This window comes from Pterocles gutturalis, unplaced genomic scaffold (assembly GCF_000699245.1).
Source record: "Pterocles gutturalis isolate BGI_N339 unplaced genomic scaffold, ASM69924v1 scaffold21755, whole genome shotgun sequence".
Classification (NCBI taxonomy): Eukaryota; Metazoa; Chordata; class Aves; order Pterocliformes; family Pteroclidae; genus Pterocles; species Pterocles gutturalis.
In genome coordinates, this window is record NW_010141370.1 from 5148 (window position 1) to 22397 (window position 17250).

A 17250-nucleotide genomic window follows, 5' to 3' on the forward strand; every position below is an offset into this window, starting at 1 on the left:
CTACCATGGAAGCGAACTACAAGAACAGCAAAATAATATTGTTATGTATGAATGCTCCTTCTGTAGATAATTGGACCCAAACAAAAAAATTCACAGTTCAGTAAGATCCCTAACCCTGACCTTTAATTTTTTTTCTTTTTTTTTCATTTGTTTTTACATTCAGTACAGTATCATATAAGCTGTGCAAAACTTTACGTAGACTGGCAGTTTGCCATATCAGTTGCATTTGTCTTTGGTACAAAAATAAACAATCGCATTAATGTGCAAGTATTTGTTTTCTTCCGGCCAAAGTACCGAAATTGAGTTTTCTAGAGCCATCTTTTATACAATACATAGACTCTGTGGCATATCTACATTTTCAACATATTCCTATATACATTCAAAAATTTTAAGAGCTGGAACAAATACATTAAAACCTATAATCTTACCATCTGTACATCTTGATTTTTCCCCTCAGGGTTTTCTTCATACAAAACTTTACCAGCTTATACTGATAGCTCTCCCCCCAAAATACAAGGCACAAAGAATATACTTTTTTCTCTTGCTTGCACAGACATTTAAATACTATATTAAGCTCAGAAAATTAAAGTCTTATATGGCACACTAGCTCTAATGCCATGTGTGCTATGTACAAGTTAATGGTTGCAAAGAAAGCTTACTGTTTTTTAAGAACAAAAGAATCCAATTATTTAAAAAAAAAACCAAAACCAAACAGCAAAAAAACTCCCTAAGTTGACGGCTTTACAAAAAAAAATGCTTCCTCTTATTTTACCTGGAACATAAACCTGTCACAATGTCTGGCATATGTTAACTTTTTTTTTACTAGCAAAACCATGTTTTTGCTTCTAAAACAAAAGTGATGTATTCTGGTCCTACATAACTTTAAAAAGAATCTTCATCGCTCTATTTAAGCTTAAAGCAGTTTTGAAACTACCTGGCTTATGCTCCAAAAATGCTATTAAGCATTTTATATCATGCTTTGATTTGTTTTAAAAACAATGGAACCTAATTGTAAGTGTTTACATAATGCTAAACTGACATGCAGACCAGAGTGCAATTTACAATGAAGTACTTGACAACACAGGTAGAATCTGACCGATGAGAACAGCTGAAGTCACGTCTTAAACTTTTGACATTGGTATTCGTAGCCCTACAAGGCCACCAGTGGGGTCTCCTTCTGCAGTCTTCTCTAAAACTTGATTCACAAATTCTGATGTCTGTCCAGCTACAGGTAGTCCTAAAAAGGGAGGGGAAGAAAACGTGCTCTAAGATTACTATTCATTGCACCTATTTGTACATTCCTATAAGGAATGCAAAGCCAATGAAGACTTCTGTTAGTAACCAACCAAAAGGCATAGACAACTGAAATTAGGAAGCGCTTCTTTTTTTTAATCTGGAAATTGCTTGCAATCTAACGTATCACAGATTGCCTGTCTCTTCACATACATGTAAATACATTAAGCTTACTGCTTACCAAGAGTGTCTTTAATAAGTACATTCAACTTTTGTTCCATGTTGACTCCTCTATCATCTTTAGGTACCTGCACCCGATTAACTATTTCTTGTTTAATGGAGTTGATCACAAACAGTAAATTATCTGCAAAGAAAAAAACCTGGATTAGATTTACAGCACATTGCCTCTGGAGCAAAAGAGATCCACAGTTGTCCACACACTGTTATCTGTAAGTGTCAAAGACGTCACATCACACTTACTGTAAAATTAAGATGTAATGATTTACATCTGTAAACACATTTTAAAAAATGTTTACATTACATGCATACATTTACATAATTTACATCTGTAAAGTAGCTCAACACTGCAGGTAACCCAATTTGCATATTTATTGAGTAGACTGTTTTTGTACCAAAAAAATTGTTGTGTTTCTACCAACCCTGTTTTCTCTATAAACTGTCAGGTATGACCCAGGTTACATGATGGTGCAAAACACAGACTTGTCTGAACAAAAGAAAAATTAAGATGTGAAGAGTTGTATTTACCATATTCCGTGTTGAGACCCCAGAGTTTTACTTTATTGGCTTCATACTGGGCTTTCTTTTTTAGTCTACAAGCCCTATAGTAAGAAGAGGGGAAGAATTAGAACACTAACAAAAATTCCAGAATACTAAGAGCATCTGTTTTTTTTGCCACATGACCTTATCAACCAATACTCCCAGAGCTGTGACGTACAAGATCATCTATCTACTCACTCACCTTTGCTGAAAGCACTCTGCTACCTATATTTGCTTACATTTCACACTTGTGGATTTTATCACTCTATCAATCATTTGCCCTGCAGCTAAGTAAGCCAGCTTCCAGTGGAAATACATTGTTATCTAGGGAAACTACATTTCCAAAGTGCCAGTTGCCCTGCTTTTTGATAAACTGGTAATTAGCCCATTGCAGAAGCAGGATCTCTTGAAACAAACATTAGTCAGATCTTAATCGTACAGTTGTTGTAATCCAAGTTTACTCATCCATGTAGCATTATCTAATATATACCTGGAAGCCAGCTTGTTCTTTTCTTTTCTTGACCTTGGTCTGGCAGTTACGGGAAGTTCACTGACTGGCGTCAGGTCACTGATCACCTTGTTCAGCTTCCTCAGTTCATTACCAATCTGTAGAAGTTTTCTTGGGTTGGGAGTCAGGTCTTCTACATCAGTCCTCCGCGACTTCTTTGCTGCATATTTTCCTGTTTAAATATGCAGAAAATTGAATTGGGAAGTGACACAATATAAACACAAACCCATGAAAAAACATTCTTAAATATGTATTTTTTTGGGTGCAGTTTAGGTTCCTTTGTTCGTTACAAGAGAATGGACTGCAATCATGTGATCCCTCCAGCCTTTCACAATAGAAAGAGCACTGCCAGACAAACTGCTTCATACAATTCATATTATATCCAGATCAGATAAGAGCAAATACTGCTGGCCAGGCTACTGGATGTGACAGACACTAGACACACAACTGTGCTGAAAAACATCTCCCAAGTTCAAACCCAGTTCTTTTGCCCCAACTGTAACTTGCTAACTCATGTGTTCAGCCAGTATATCCTCTTGCACACTCCAGTTGATTAAATTCCTAAATAATCTTATTGATAAAGTTCTGTATCAAGAAAAAGTGTCAAGGCCTGGTACTTCAGTGATACTGAGCTTAAATGATCCACCTAAAAGCTAGTCAACCCCTTTTATATGTATCTGAAGCTATTTAAGGTCTAGCTTTCCTGAGGAAATACACATATTCAAGACAAAATCTTTATTCCTTAAGGTTCTCTGCCACTGCTATTTGTCTTTTTCTACATTTCTATTAAAAATGCCGGTTGTTACAGACACTTGCATGAAAATGTTAATAAAACTAACAAAACCTGCTCCAGAAATATTCATTAGAGAGCTGATAATTTAGCATAATTTATCAGAGGTAACAGATGACCTTGGTATGTGTCTGTATGTGGAAAAAATCCCCCATGTGTTATATCCTGTAGCTTCCGGATGTCAAGTACTGTTTGATCCTACAAATCCCTTGCATACACACCTGACTTAAAGGTTACTTCCTCCTCCAACTGTCTGGTCGGACCGAGTCATCAAGACATGTTTAGTTATTTGTTGTTTAATAAGAAATACACATATAAGCCTTCATAAGAAGGAGCAGTGATAGGGACTTTAGGTACTGATTTCACTACATGATAAATAAGCATATAAAAACTAAGGAGATTAAAAAAGAAAAAAGTTGTCTTCCCTGAGTAAGTCTACAAGTAACAACAACAACAAATATTTTGGTTTAGCAGAAGGTAAACAGCCATGTTAAAGATAGTAATTTTCAACTGTAATGGAATGTTAACCAGGGAACCTGGTTTAATTTTCTCCTTCAATGCCAAAATCAAATGGAGCAGCCTAGCAAAGAGGTCCTGTGACAAGAGAACAAACATTACTCCTAGCAGCGGTTTGTTCTGGGTGATGTTAGCCATGTGTGGTACAGCAAATTGCTAATCAAAAAGTTACAGGAATAAAACCGTTATTAGACCAATTGGTTTAAGCTTCTAAGAGAGTATTTTAAAGAAATAGTTTGTTCACCGAAGAGTAACTGCTTCACTGTGCTGCATTCACGTAGGTTGGAGAAACAAGTAGGGAGGAGCAAAAAGAGACAGTGACGCCTTATGGCTTGTCCTTGAGTTCACACTGCAGTTAATGTGAACTTTGCGTCTTGGATCACTTCCAGCTTACTTCTAACACAAGCAAGACTAAAATTAACAGCTAGAAGGGGCAAACACCAGTCAAGCAACCCATCCAATGTTTACAGTATCGGACTGAGAAAATTTCAGATTCCTGGGGTTTCCACTGAAAGCTCTTGGAAGTTACAATTCTCAATTCATCCACCTTCCTCTGGAAGAAACCACACTGAAAGTTACTACTGTACGTTCACTGTGCCTTCCCTGGGCACTGGGCAGAACTCTGCTAATTAAGCAAGAGACTTGCAGTGTTTCAGTGATTTATTTTCATGGCCAAAACACAACTTCGCAGCACTTACAAGTAGGGGAGTCTGGCTACTGAAGGTGTCAGAACGAAAGACATTCACTTGTGACTAGGACTCTATTCTTACCATGATGGAGTCCATTCTTCTGATACATGTTACTTGGTAACGTATCTCGATTCCACTCGGATGGCCTCAGCATTCCTTCTTGTTGTGATGGTGCTAGTTGCTCACTGTATTCCCAGAAGTATCTTCGCTTGCCTCGTTTCCGAGAGCATATTGCAGTCATTTCTTTTAAATCCTCCACAGAATCATTTTCATACCCTAAAAGGATGCATTGCATTGTTTATATGTTGACAAAACTGTTTCTAGCCCTTCAATGGTGGACTGAACATTCAAGCTAAGAGCAAAACCACAGATGAAGCCTGTTTTACATTATCTAATAGACTTGGTTTTCTGCGTCAACTACTACTGGGTACATGCCTGAAACCCACGGATAGACATTGACCCTATGATGGTGCTTCACTAGTTGAAAAAAGACAAATTATTTATCCATTGAAAGCCCCTTTTATGTTCTTTGACCCCTTAAGCTCTATTGCTCTTCTTCCCCACAATCCCACCACTGCAGAGTACAGACAACAGCTGTTGGAGAGCATTCTTCCATCCTTACAATCTCCTCCATGAATTTCCTAACTCATCTCTATGTTTTAATTAATCTCTAATAAAAAAGTATGGAAAGAGAAGCAGATAATAAAGATAATAAAGAAAGCAAAATTATTCAGTCACAGAATATTTGGAGTTGGAAGGGACCCATTAGGAACATCAAGTCCAACTCCTGCTCTTCCTTGAGGACTGCTGTAGGTTTGACCCTGGCTAGCAGTGAAAGACCACAATAGAATACCTTTGGGAAATAAACCAAACCACCCATATCTATTAGACTAGAGTACGGGGGCTCTGTTATCAGGACAATGATCTAAAGCCCATAAGAAAAGACCATCTAAATTGAAGGGATCTGGACACAAGCTGGTCAATCTCTTCCTCACCTCTTTAGTGGGATGAAGAGAAATGATCCACAGTAGAGATCCACAATATTTTAGAGGTATGTTTTCATGCACTTGCTATGAACTGTTCATGAAGTACATGGAAGCTGTAATGCCACTATCCACATTGCATTAATATTTATATCATAATTACATAAACACAAACCACATTTTTTAAAATTATACATATGCTTTAGAAAATAAGACAACCCATACTAAGGTTAAAAAAACCCAAACCACTGCACCGCCTTTTATACTAAAATGCTATAGGATAGTTTACATTTACTTTAAAAATAATGCATTTCAAAACATCACATACACTGATGTAGCTTAAAGAAAAGCCAACCACTGAACCCTCTGTAAACTTAACAAGCCTTGACCCCAAGCTTGAGCTCTGCTTCCTCTTTTAACAGTAGCACAAAGAACACTTTCTTCTTTTTAAAACAGTCCATTCAATTAGTCTGTTTGCACTTGAAAAACAGTTGAAAGAGGAAAAACAAACCTTCTTGCTTTGGTCTGACTCTCACCTCATAACCCAAAGTATGTGCATAAAAGTTAGGTGCACAGAAGGATAAAATCAGTTCTAAAGTTCTGTTTCTAATAATTTCATCAACTCATCTACTTTGATTTCCTAATCTGTTAAAAATACTGTATTTTAAGACAAATCAAACAATGAAACATGCTTTATAAAACACTTTTTCTTGTATAGCCAAAATGATTACGACAATTTACATTAAATAAAGTTTCAAATACCATATTTTAACTGTACTTCCATTTTACCCAAATGCTTTTTGACCTAAGTATCCAGAATACTCTTAAAAACCCCACTTACTCTCTACTTGAAAACACATGTCAAGCTTTGTAACTCATTATACAGATATGTATAAATTTAGCCCACCTTGATGATGACACAGAACTAAGCCAACTGATGAAAACAAATCTCTTTAAGAGCTGATGTGTACAAATGTAAAACAAGGTTAAAATCAAGACTTCCTGTTTGCTTATTTAAACTACAATGAAGTTAGCAACGTAAATTATGTTGACTTAATGCATCCTGCCTTGCAACTGTAACATGGACCTGCTATCATTTTAAAGTTACACAGAATAATCTAGTGCACAATGTCCTAACCTAGTCCATAACATACAGGAGTGCAACAATTCTGTTCAGCTTTTTTTCACTGTACTCATCCTCCTTGAATTCTCCTCTTAGAAAAGATCATACAGCAGTCTCACTTTCTTCGGCAGGCTTCTAAGAAATCTGAAAAGGTTCTTGTATTTACGTTTCCAGCCCATTGCAATTCCCTCCTAAAAAAATCTTTGTTCAAATCCCTTACTATGGTTTTAGGTTTAAATTTGCCAGGGTTAAATTAAGTAAAACAGAGAGCAGGATAGACATGACTCTGCATCTTACCAGATTACAAGCAAAAACAGCCCCACCAAAACAAAATCAGAAAAATCCTTCTCTTTACCATTTAATCATTCTGTCTTCTGTCAAACTATTTATGAGTCTTTTTCCTCCAACTAATGGTCCAGGTGCTCAAAACAGATGCAATGCAACTTCCTTAAACAATCTCCATGTCTCTACAAGCATTTTTATCTTTAAGCTTTTTCTTCTCCAGTGCGATTGAAAACTGAATCAGTTGCATCTTCCATTTTTGGAATCTCTTGACTACTTGATGAGAGAAGTGGTCATTTACAAATATTTCCATGAAATGAGACAGGTAAAATACACTAGCAATGCCAAAAAAATTTAAGTGCTAGAAGAGGCCTGGGCTGATAATTCCCATGATAAATTACCTTTTCAGGGGATCCAAAACCACTAAATCTGAATCATGGCGATAATAAAAACATTGTTGCCCAAACTTGCCCAACAGCCAGTCACATTTTTAGTTGTTTCTCCAAGTTCCTGAAGCTCACTATATCTAACTATTTCCTCAGACAACACTAACACTTTAACAAAGCATTTATGCACTTCAAAAATATACCTCTAGAAGAATAAACAAAAGCAAACTGTGTATAAAATACATCAGAGGGTCAGCAACAACTAACAGGTTTTTGTCCTTTCAGAAAATTACATATTCACTCTAAATTTATCAACTGATTTTGGTTTCAGTATTACCGAAGGTTAAATCTTCCTGTGCCATGCCTATTTTTAGAAACTTTACCCGCAGTTATTTACCTTTACTCTAAAGGTAAAAAAGCAACATAAAGAACAAGAGCGACATAATTAAAACACCTGGAGACATTACTTTCTAATATCATCAAAACACATGGTGAAACTTTTAATATCACCAAACTTGAGGTGAATGGCTTAATCCCCTTAAAGTTCTAGCAAGCCTGTATAAGCCAAGTTCCTTGGTGGTTACTGTACTGCACCACAGAGTTGTATTTAGAAGGCAGAAGCGACTGCATGTCAATTTGAACAAACAGCAAATAGTTAATGTAATTCCACCAACTGAAATCACAGCATTCTAACAAGACATCTCTTTTTCAAAGCTACCAGGCTTTCTGTGCAACGTGCCTCCGTGGGCTGCACAGCGCTGTGCAGTACAGCAGCCACTGCAGAGCTCTAATAGCTACCCAGAGCCCCAGAAAGCAGAGGGAGTTCAATTCAGACGAAGGGAGGAAGAGGCTTTAAAATGCTAATGAAAATGTGTTATGTACGTGTGTACCATAAAGGGCATAATGCTTAACAAGTTTAATGCCAATTCATGAAATCCACATAGAAAATAACTTAATCTGAGAGTTCATTATGACAAACACTGACAAGCTTTAGGAAAGATGCTGTATTTAAAAAGGCAAAATTTCAGCTGCTTTCCCCCCTGAAATTACATATTGACAAATGTCTGAATACCTTAATTCTTATACTCTACTGCAAAGCATTTATAAAATGTGAATCTTAAAACATTTTCTACAACGGAACTAATACTTGGTTACAGCCCTGTCCCCTTCCCTTCAGATTTTATTTTTACACAATGTTACCGCTTTGTTACCTTCTAGGTGAAGGTTAGTTCTTATTTCTGTTGTTAAGGCTCCATTCCTACATGCAGGAGAGAGGAATTCAGTATCCTTTGAAGACCCACTAAGTGTTACTGCTGAAAACCACCAAGAAATGGTTTTATTAGTTTCAGTGGTAGGTATTCTTTGGATTCTGTGGAAAACTGTACCTACAGTAGGACTTAAGCAATTATGAAATTATTTTACTCAGGCTACGATTTCATACCAGCTATCAAGAGATATAACTCTGGATAAATTCAAAGCAGCAACCTACTGAAGCACAAGAAAGCTCTGCACATTCTACCATCAAGCCACGAAGAAAGAAAACAAAACTTGCAGGTAGTTGCTCTACAACCTTAGGCTACAAGCTAGGTTTCCTGTATTCTCTATTATTTTTGTTGCATGACCACAGTTATGCAGTTTTTCTCAAAACAGGGCAACAGAGACAAGTTTTCATTAATTACATTTTGCAAAGCACTTAGAAACTCTGGGATGAAAGTTCATAATTTAGGATCAGTATTGCTCATCTGTAACTATAAAGCATTCAAAAGCATTCTTTCCTGCTTGGCAGACAAGTCCATTAACTTCCATGTTAACAAAGCCCAACATTCCGGTACCTGGTTCTGAGAAAGTATCACTGATGTCGTCATCTTTATCATCCTCATAATCTTCTTCCTCATCATCATTTTCAGACAGCTCGTGCTCACTGCCAAATCCTTCATCATGGTCTTCATCTTCAATATCGTCCTCATCATCGTCATCTTCCTCAGGGTCTCCTTTGGCTGACTGTTCACCCAAACTGTCTGTTACAAAAAGGGAATAGTTGTGCTCTTCTTTCTTCTGTGAAGAATCTGACACTGATGTGCTGGCAGAAAGACTGCTCTCCCCCACAATAAGCCCTGGGGTTTCCTGGGGTGGACTAAGGAGCAGTTCTTGAGTCTCTTTAAAAGGCAAAGCAGAAGGCGTACTGTGACTATGTGGGGACTCTATTCCTTTCCTTTCTTGTCTTTTTGTTACAGCACCGCAATAGCAGGTGTTTTCCTTTGCTGCATCAGCATGTGTCTGGCTCAACACTGGTCTGCTCTGTGGTAAAGGATTGATCTTTACCTTTGCCTTTTTAACATACTCTTTACATTCAACATGAATGTTCACCTTTTCGTTATTGTACACACTAGTCTTCACCACGATTTGTGTACTGGAAGCAGGCTGAGTTGCAGGTTTGCTTGCCTTCTGAACATAGTCCGACAAAGGTGCCTCAGCCTGAACATTCTTGGAGGAACAGACTGGGGCTGCTGCTCTGGTTGCAATTTTTTTGCCAGGTAACAAAGAATTTAAAGGGTTTTGTTTTACACTAAAGAGCAAATCAGGGTAATAGAGTGAATCAGAAACAGGCTGGGAGTCCTCACTGTTAAGCTGAGCCAGTGTTGGTGTTTTGCTTATCACCTCTTCATCTTGGTAGGGGCTTGAAAAGTCATCAAGGCCCAAGTAATCCACCTCTTTTGTTCCCCAGATGTCACAGCTGGTTAATTTAGTGTATTTAGTTAAGTCTTCACAGTAGGTATCCCACTGCTCCCACTTTGAGGTAAGAGCAGCTTCTTTGTCCAGGATGTCCGTAAAAGACTCCAAGTTCTCAAGGTCTTTGCAGTCCTCCATTGAAAGCAAGTTGTCTCTGGAGCTTTGCTGATAGTCCATTTCTCTGTCCTGTACATAAGGTGAAAAGTTAAAAATTAATACAAAAAAAATTAATCATCTCTGTCCTCTGTTTAATCTCATATGGTGAGCTTAATTCCAGTGAAGCATAAGAGAGTGATAACATACGAAGATACCTCAACTTCCAACTAAAAGCTTTTTCTGAGGGTCAGACTGAAGTCCAGCTTCCACGCTTCAGCAGCAGATCTTTCTGAAGAGATTGCTAAAGACACAGGTCAAATGCCGCTGGCTTCTTTTTCTGCTATTACAAATCCATCTGGTCATCAGGAACCAGACTAGTATCTATATCCATGTATTTTAAGTAGGAAAGACATCACAGGCAAGCTGTTCTGGTCTCTATTAATGTAGGGCAACCTCTGCTGTGTGCTCAAAAGAATATGCTCAAGTTTACCAGTGCCTGGAAAACCTCATTCTAACATGATCAGTTAACAACTGTGAGCTACCTTCCCCCCTGGATGCAGGGAGAAGGAAAAAAAAAAAAAAAAAAGCTAGTATAAGTAGCTCATGAGTCAACTTTTATTTTGCTTCCCCTGCATTCACAGCTTGGGTGAAGTAGCTCTTGCAGAAAATATTGTAAGGAAGAGTCTCAAGCACCATTACATAACGTCAACACAACTCTATTTGAGACTTGCGTATCAAGCCTCTCCTGATGGCCAGCTTTAACAAGCGTCTGTTGAGGAAGCATCACATTTGCTGGACAAGCAGTTAGGCTCTTCCCTAATAAGAAGCTATTCAGTAATGAATAATCTTCTAGCATTCTTGAACAAACACCCCTTTATTAGTACATGAACTCAGGGTATTAGACAGGAATATAGAATATAGGTATAGAGGAAGTTATATTCACACACAGAAAGATGACCTACCAGTTCATACATGAAGTCTGGATCTGAACTGCTTGCCAAGAGATCCGTGCTCATCAGAGTCTGCTCTGAAAACACATGGCTCCGAAAGGCGTCCCCAAAAGGAGGGTCCATTCCACTCACACTGGGCTACAACAAAATTAATATTGACATTTGAAGCATGCTATAAAAAAGCATATTCTTTTCTTCAGCAAAACACAAAGAATATTGCCATTTCTTCCAAGTCTCTGAACTGGTGCTATACTTGCATCTGGAAGGCTTTTACCTACACAGATAAGCATGTCATTTCTCTGAGCGAGAGAATGCTTTAAGAGCAGCTAACAACAGGCAGCTCTTTATCAAAGGACACATTTGTATTCACCATATAGCTGCAAAAGCATTGCTCATTCATTCTTTCTTGTTGGTTTGAAATTCTCATGTGTTTGCCAAGTTTAGGGATATGTTAGCATTTTTAGAAGAGGAGAGCGAGTCCTGGCAAGATTTGCAAGTATCAATAGGCACTACACGCTTGCAGGGCCTTCACCCTAACACAAGCCATTTTGTACTAAAACAGCATTGACTGTTTTTAGAATAATGAGAACTCACAAAAATTCCACCTGAGATTGTAACAAAAGCAAAATTTATTGTTATATCTCTTGAGAACCAAGTGGGACTTTGCAAAAAAACATTACGCAGGATGACTGTGCATGCAGGGAATGGGCAGCAAGGCTTTCTGCTACATTTAATTCCAGACCTCTATTTCTCTTCTAGACACACTCGCCCTGAGGGCTGGGGAGGGAGAAACACTGTACTGCTGAAAGTCATTCAGTGTGCTGAGGTGTGAATCACTGCAGTAATAAAAGGTTGCTCTCCAGGCATCCACCCTCATCAAGACAACAACTTTGCTGAATCTTGCTGTGTGAACAAATACAGTACCGTGAGCAGCAACATAGCTTCCACCATAGACACTAGTGGGACCCTAAAAAATACGCACCATTTAATTAATCTCTTACAAATTTTCCCTACTAATGACAGTCAATTTTGCTCTTAAACTCCCCCTTTTATTTTTTAAACAAGGAAGCAAAATTATTTACAGAAGCAAATAAAATCATAATAAACTTGCCTGAGGCATTTCCAAGCCCAGATTCCCCAAATCCAATTCCAAACTTCTTGTTTTATTCACTTGTGGATTCCTTTCCAGCTTTACTTCCGTCTCAGTGAGTTTACACAATCCATGCAATTAAATTTTTCCTTAGGATAACTTCAGTTCACTTGGATGGAGCTCTTCTGTTTGCAGATTTCTGTGTAGAATAAACACAGCAAACCCCCAAGGAGGTAAGTAATCCTTCACCAAAAAGGTGGTGCTTAAAAACAGCCAAAGTGAAGACAAAAATTTTCTCTGAAAGTGATTTATTTCTCATGCTGGAATAGATAGCAATTTTATTCTGTCTTTCATCAAACGAAAAGCCACAGATGCTACACAACAGAGTTCCTGCAAAAAGCTTTTTGCCCGAGTTACATTTTGTTGCCTTTGTTCCTCACTATCGAGACCATGAGCTCTATAGATATACGAAAAGAAAAGCCTGCCTAATTGGAAATAATGACTAGCATACTGCTGCGTATACAAGAGAGAAACAATCTTTATAACAGAGCCAATACATCCTAAAAACATCTCATGCAAACGTCTCAAAATACTAATTTCAGAATAGGCAGTAATACTGCTTCAGCGCTATCTCCTCCTTTTCTTAAGAGATTAATCCATCCAGCATCAGATAAGATTATATCAATCACTCATAGAGCAACATCTAGTGGTAGAGAGATTACAGCAAACGTGCCCACGGTCCAGCAGGAGAGGAAGGAAAGAGACGGACTTCTCCAACAGAACAAATTTAAAATTGTGCCAAATTCAGAGTTGCCTAATAAGATGTCTGCTCTATTATTTTCAAGTAAGGCACATGTTGAAATTGGTCCAGTTTATCTATTAGCAATTTTACCAGTTTATTAGTTTCTGTAGACCCAGTGCTACGTCAGATGTATATCTTAAGACTTTTCTGAGCCTCACATCCTGCTTAATCCTGCATTTTTTAACAACGTAAGGAAAAACTGGACTGTAGAAAAGCAAGCACCTTAGCACAAATGTCAGTAACTATACCTACACTAGAAGTATGAGAAAAGACTCAAAATAAGCAACAGGAAGTAAAAAAGAACAATGTTATCTCAAAAGCAACAATTAAAAAAATCATACACAGTATCAAACCTTACTATCTAATGTAACTACGCTGTCTTCAAAGATGCTGCTTTCTTACTTTCTTGCTTGCCTGCAAGATCCCTACCTTTACATAAAAAGTCTCTTTAACAAAAAAGCAATATTAAAATAATAAAAAAACTGAACCATCATACTCGTACAGTTTTTCAGCACTGTCCATTAAAATATATTTGTTTCTTTGAGCAGAATTCTTCACTCAGCATTACTCCCAAGTCAGACTTTGGTGCAATCTGCTCAGGCTACATTTATTCTCTTGTTTTGAAAAACAAATAGTAAAGTGTAAGTATTCTCCTACACCAGAGCTACACTCAGAACCCTCCTCCCACCAGCACATGACAGCATGCCCGTGATTATTCCTACTTTCAGATATTATCTCAGCTATTTTGTTATATTCAGCACATATACCATCAGACAGTGGTAAAAAGACACTATGGAAAAAAGTCTTTACTTATCAAAACACACTGCTTTTCAAATAGCAGCTAGAATCTAAAGAACAACAATTACAAGTCCAGTTATCCACAAGCTGTCAGTAAAACCATGCTACTGCTGCCAAAGCAAGCCGTTCCTTGTAGGGCCCTGTGTCAAATAAGAGCCAGTTCCTTCGGAGAAAGTTTTCCTTCTGCTCTAAAACTTCCAGGGGAAGCTTTTTACGCACTTTAACTGACATTTAAAGTTAAGTTTGTGTCCCAGGGCAACGTGCCTCAACAAGCCCTGTCTCCCTTCACCCAGTAAAGGCGACACTGCAACAGAACTAGTCCTGACGATGCTATTGAAGTGGCACCAACGACTAACTCACTTTTCAGCTTGGCCTGATCTGGGCGAAAGGGCCTGTTCTTTAAGTCGAATAAATGATGTTCTCATATGCAAAGAAAGAGGTGAGAAGGATATAATCTTTAATAGCAATCTACACCTGAGTAGTATCTCTCTTTCCATACAGAGTGGCAGAGATTGATGTCTTTTTCAACAGAAGATCAGATTAATACTTTGACGTCAACACCAGAACACCACCATCAGCATCTGCATTCACATGGGAGACGGCAAAGTTCTGCCGCTGCAGGATATAAAGCGGAAAGAAAGGAGACGCTTTCTGCTTCTTTACTCTTTATTTTATGTTATGTTTTTGTTAGAACATGTACCTCAAGCCATTCTGCTGTCTTTCACACACAACTAGGAAAGGGGGGTGAAACTTAATCTGCACTGAGACCGATTTCAGTAACAACTGACCAACACTTCAAGCGTCAGGACCAGAGAGCTTTTAGATCATTTACAAATCCTCAAAACAGACATTATATGTTCAAAACACTTTTATCATCTCAAAGACTGGAGTGATCTTTTAGCTATGAACTTACAGCACCATTTAAGAATGACAGTGTGCGTCCTCCTGGGTCAAAGCAGCGTATCAGCTAATCTGATTGTTCCCATAATTCTCTTTATATTTAATTCTTGACATTTTATAATATTAATATTTAAATGTGATTTGAATCCTATTAGGACCTACTCAAGTATTCTACAACATACAATTTTTCTTGGTAGCTCTGTGGAGGAGGGAAACATGGTGAGGACATAGAAAGACACTGCCTCGGGGATCTGCACGATCCAGGCATGCTTCCTGCTCCCAAGAAAGCAGATCTACTTCCAACTGCTTGATAACTTTCCCAGAATCATCGAGGTCTTCATTAAAGGACTCACAGTGTTCACACTTAACTACCAGTATTTTTTTTCATGAACTGGTAAATAAAGATATATAGTAGAAGTCAATGACATATGGAAGCACAGATGTAAAATCTGAACTCGCTGTGAAGGAAAGCAACCTTGTAGACCACAGCTGAAGTCCTGTTTTTACAGAATTTATCCTTATTGGCAGTCTCAGCTCAAGACCGAGTTAGAACAGGACAGTTATTATATTATCTGTAACAAATGCAGATTTGAATGAACTGAAAGATCTGTGTCAGAGCTCAAGAATAGCAGTATAAGAATTACTGAAGATAAATATAGCAAGAATTTCTACTTTAGGACAATTTTCATTAATGTCTTACATCAGCCCTTCCCAAATGCAGAGATACAGAGGTGAAATCATGTTGTCGCTTCACAGCAACTGAACCGCAGGTGGAATACACAGCCAGAGGCACTGGGCAGGGTGCCGCCACTCCTTTTGGCAGCAGCCCGCAGTTAAATCAGATTAAGGTGCTTAAGGAACCAGTCCCTGAGTTGGTTTTGTGTCTGCAGATTCCTGAGTCACATCAGTGCAGAGCTGTGCCCCTGCTCCTGGGAGAAGGCTCATTCACCTCAGAACTGCTATGTTCATCTAACGTTTAAGAATCTGGGGTACTGATGGAGGCATGCATACATACACTGGTTAAAATCCCCATCAGTCATCAGTAAGTACACCGAAAACTGTTCTAGAGAGTTAATAATTCATTAATCTAACAACAAATCCTAATAAAAATCCTCTGAGTTTGTATTTACTTTTTGGAAATGCGCATTTAAAATAGCTTAATAGTGGTCCCAAGACACCCAGGAAGATTGAACTTCAAACAATCTAACGGCAGGCTTATTACATGGCATTACTGATGCAGCAGTACACTTAAATCGGCAGACAGCAGGACCTACGCTCAAAAGATGCAGCATCAACGAGATGCACGGCAGTTACCATGCATGTGCTGCTTCCCTAGACTAGTAAAACATCCTTCTGTACATTATCTCCAAAGAAGCCCCTGTAAAAGAAGAACCTAAACTGCCAGCTTTCAGCCTAACCTCTGAAAGTCTTCCTCAGGCACCTGTATGAATCATTTGTACTGTAGCTGTAACTAAAGTTGCTATTTCTGTCTCAATTCAGATGTATATTTTGTAGAATTTGAAAAGCACACAGTGTCGCTATACCATTTTATTGATTGCACAGTGCTTATTATCACAGCAGCTAAAAGCCTGTTAGATATACATTACACGAACAGTTACACTTTGCATGATGGTGACTGTGCATCATACAGCAGTTTGTCAAAGTTACCTTTTTGATGCAGATAAGAAAAAAGCATGTCACAAGAGCCTGTCAATACCAAACCTACAAACTCAGGCTAAAACATTACAAATGTCCAACTCTGAATTTCAGAGAATGTGCAAAAACTATGCCATGTATTTTAAAAGAACCATTATGCCCTGTTTGCTGTATCTGGACAGTTTACGAAGTACTGAAGTTACAGATGCAAGAAGTTCTCCTATGCTCCTCTTGAAACTTTTTTCCTTCCAGTTTGTGCCAATTTGTTTCCTATCACAGAACATACTCTGCTCAGTGCGATCTTCACGCAGAGATTATTTTTCTTAGTTTTGTTTCTGAGTGTAATGTTCTTCTTGGGGCGTTGTTTTGTTTTGTTTGTTTTCTACATGATTCTTCAATTGCTACCCAGATTTTAAAAAATTAATTACAAAGACGCTAAGTTTTATTTTCTGTTTGTGTGTTTTTTTGTTTTCTTTTCTTTTTTTTGGGGGGGGGAAAACTTCCTAGCAGGTGAGCAATGACACTCTTGTGGTCTTCCTCTGTTTCCACCCATCCTAGGCTTATTCACCTCATCATCCAAAGAAGCCCAGTTCCTCCAAGTTCCTCCACCTTCTCTACCTTAGATGTATTTGTATTAAAATGCCAGGTTAAGCACCTAGGACATTATGACCTTCGTCTTCTTTATCCCGGAGAGCAAGCAACAGCTGCTTAAGACACCCACATCCTAAGTTTGATGGGGTATGTATTGCCATTTGAAAGAACTAAAGATCCAAAGACTTTTTCACTTCTTTTAAGCCTCTTGCCTTCAGGAGAGGGAAACTCTACTTCACTGTCTCTGTTCCTTTTCCTCTGCTGACCTTCCCTTCCCCCCCAGTATTATTTTTCTAATTCTGCTTGCCCACAGACTTCAAAATCTGGAAGTGATACCACTGAACAGAAGC

The 17250-nt window shown here is 38.2% G+C and overlaps 1 protein-coding gene across 2 annotated transcripts; it reads right to left on the reverse strand.

Moving 5' to 3' along the window:
• Positions 1–1121: 1121 nt before the first annotated feature.
• CREBRF (CREB3 regulatory factor) lies at positions 1122–12353 on the reverse strand. Of its 2 annotated transcripts, XM_010084005.1 has the most exons (9): positions 12175–12353; positions 11076–11201; positions 9120–10203; positions 8499–8600; positions 4595–4789; positions 2501–2690; positions 1999–2072; positions 1475–1597; positions 1122–1237 (listed from the first exon to the last, which is right to left on the reverse strand). In XM_010084005.1, the coding sequence occupies exons 1-9, from the start codon at positions 12181–12183 to the stop codon at positions 1122–1124; spliced, it is 2019 nt and encodes a 672-aa protein (XP_010082307.1). In that variant the 5' UTR covers positions 12184–12353. The 2 variants fall into 2 exon arrangements, with proteins under 2 accessions (XP_010082307.1, XP_010082308.1); XM_010084006.1 differs by lacking the exon at positions 8499–8600.
• Positions 12354–17250: the final 4897 nt, after the last annotated feature.

Bases quoted from the DNA above. Each gene is read 5' to 3' on its own strand.
- CREBRF (XM_010084005.1), bottom strand. The intron at 4,790-8,498 runs GTAACAAAGCGG...GCATCCTTTTAG, and splicing joins AACTAACCTTCACCTAGAAG to GGTATGAAAATGATTCTGTG. The intron at 2,073-2,500 runs GTATATATTAGA...TTCTTACTATAG, and splicing joins AAGAACAAGCTGGCTTCCAG to GGCTTGTAGACTAAAAAAGA.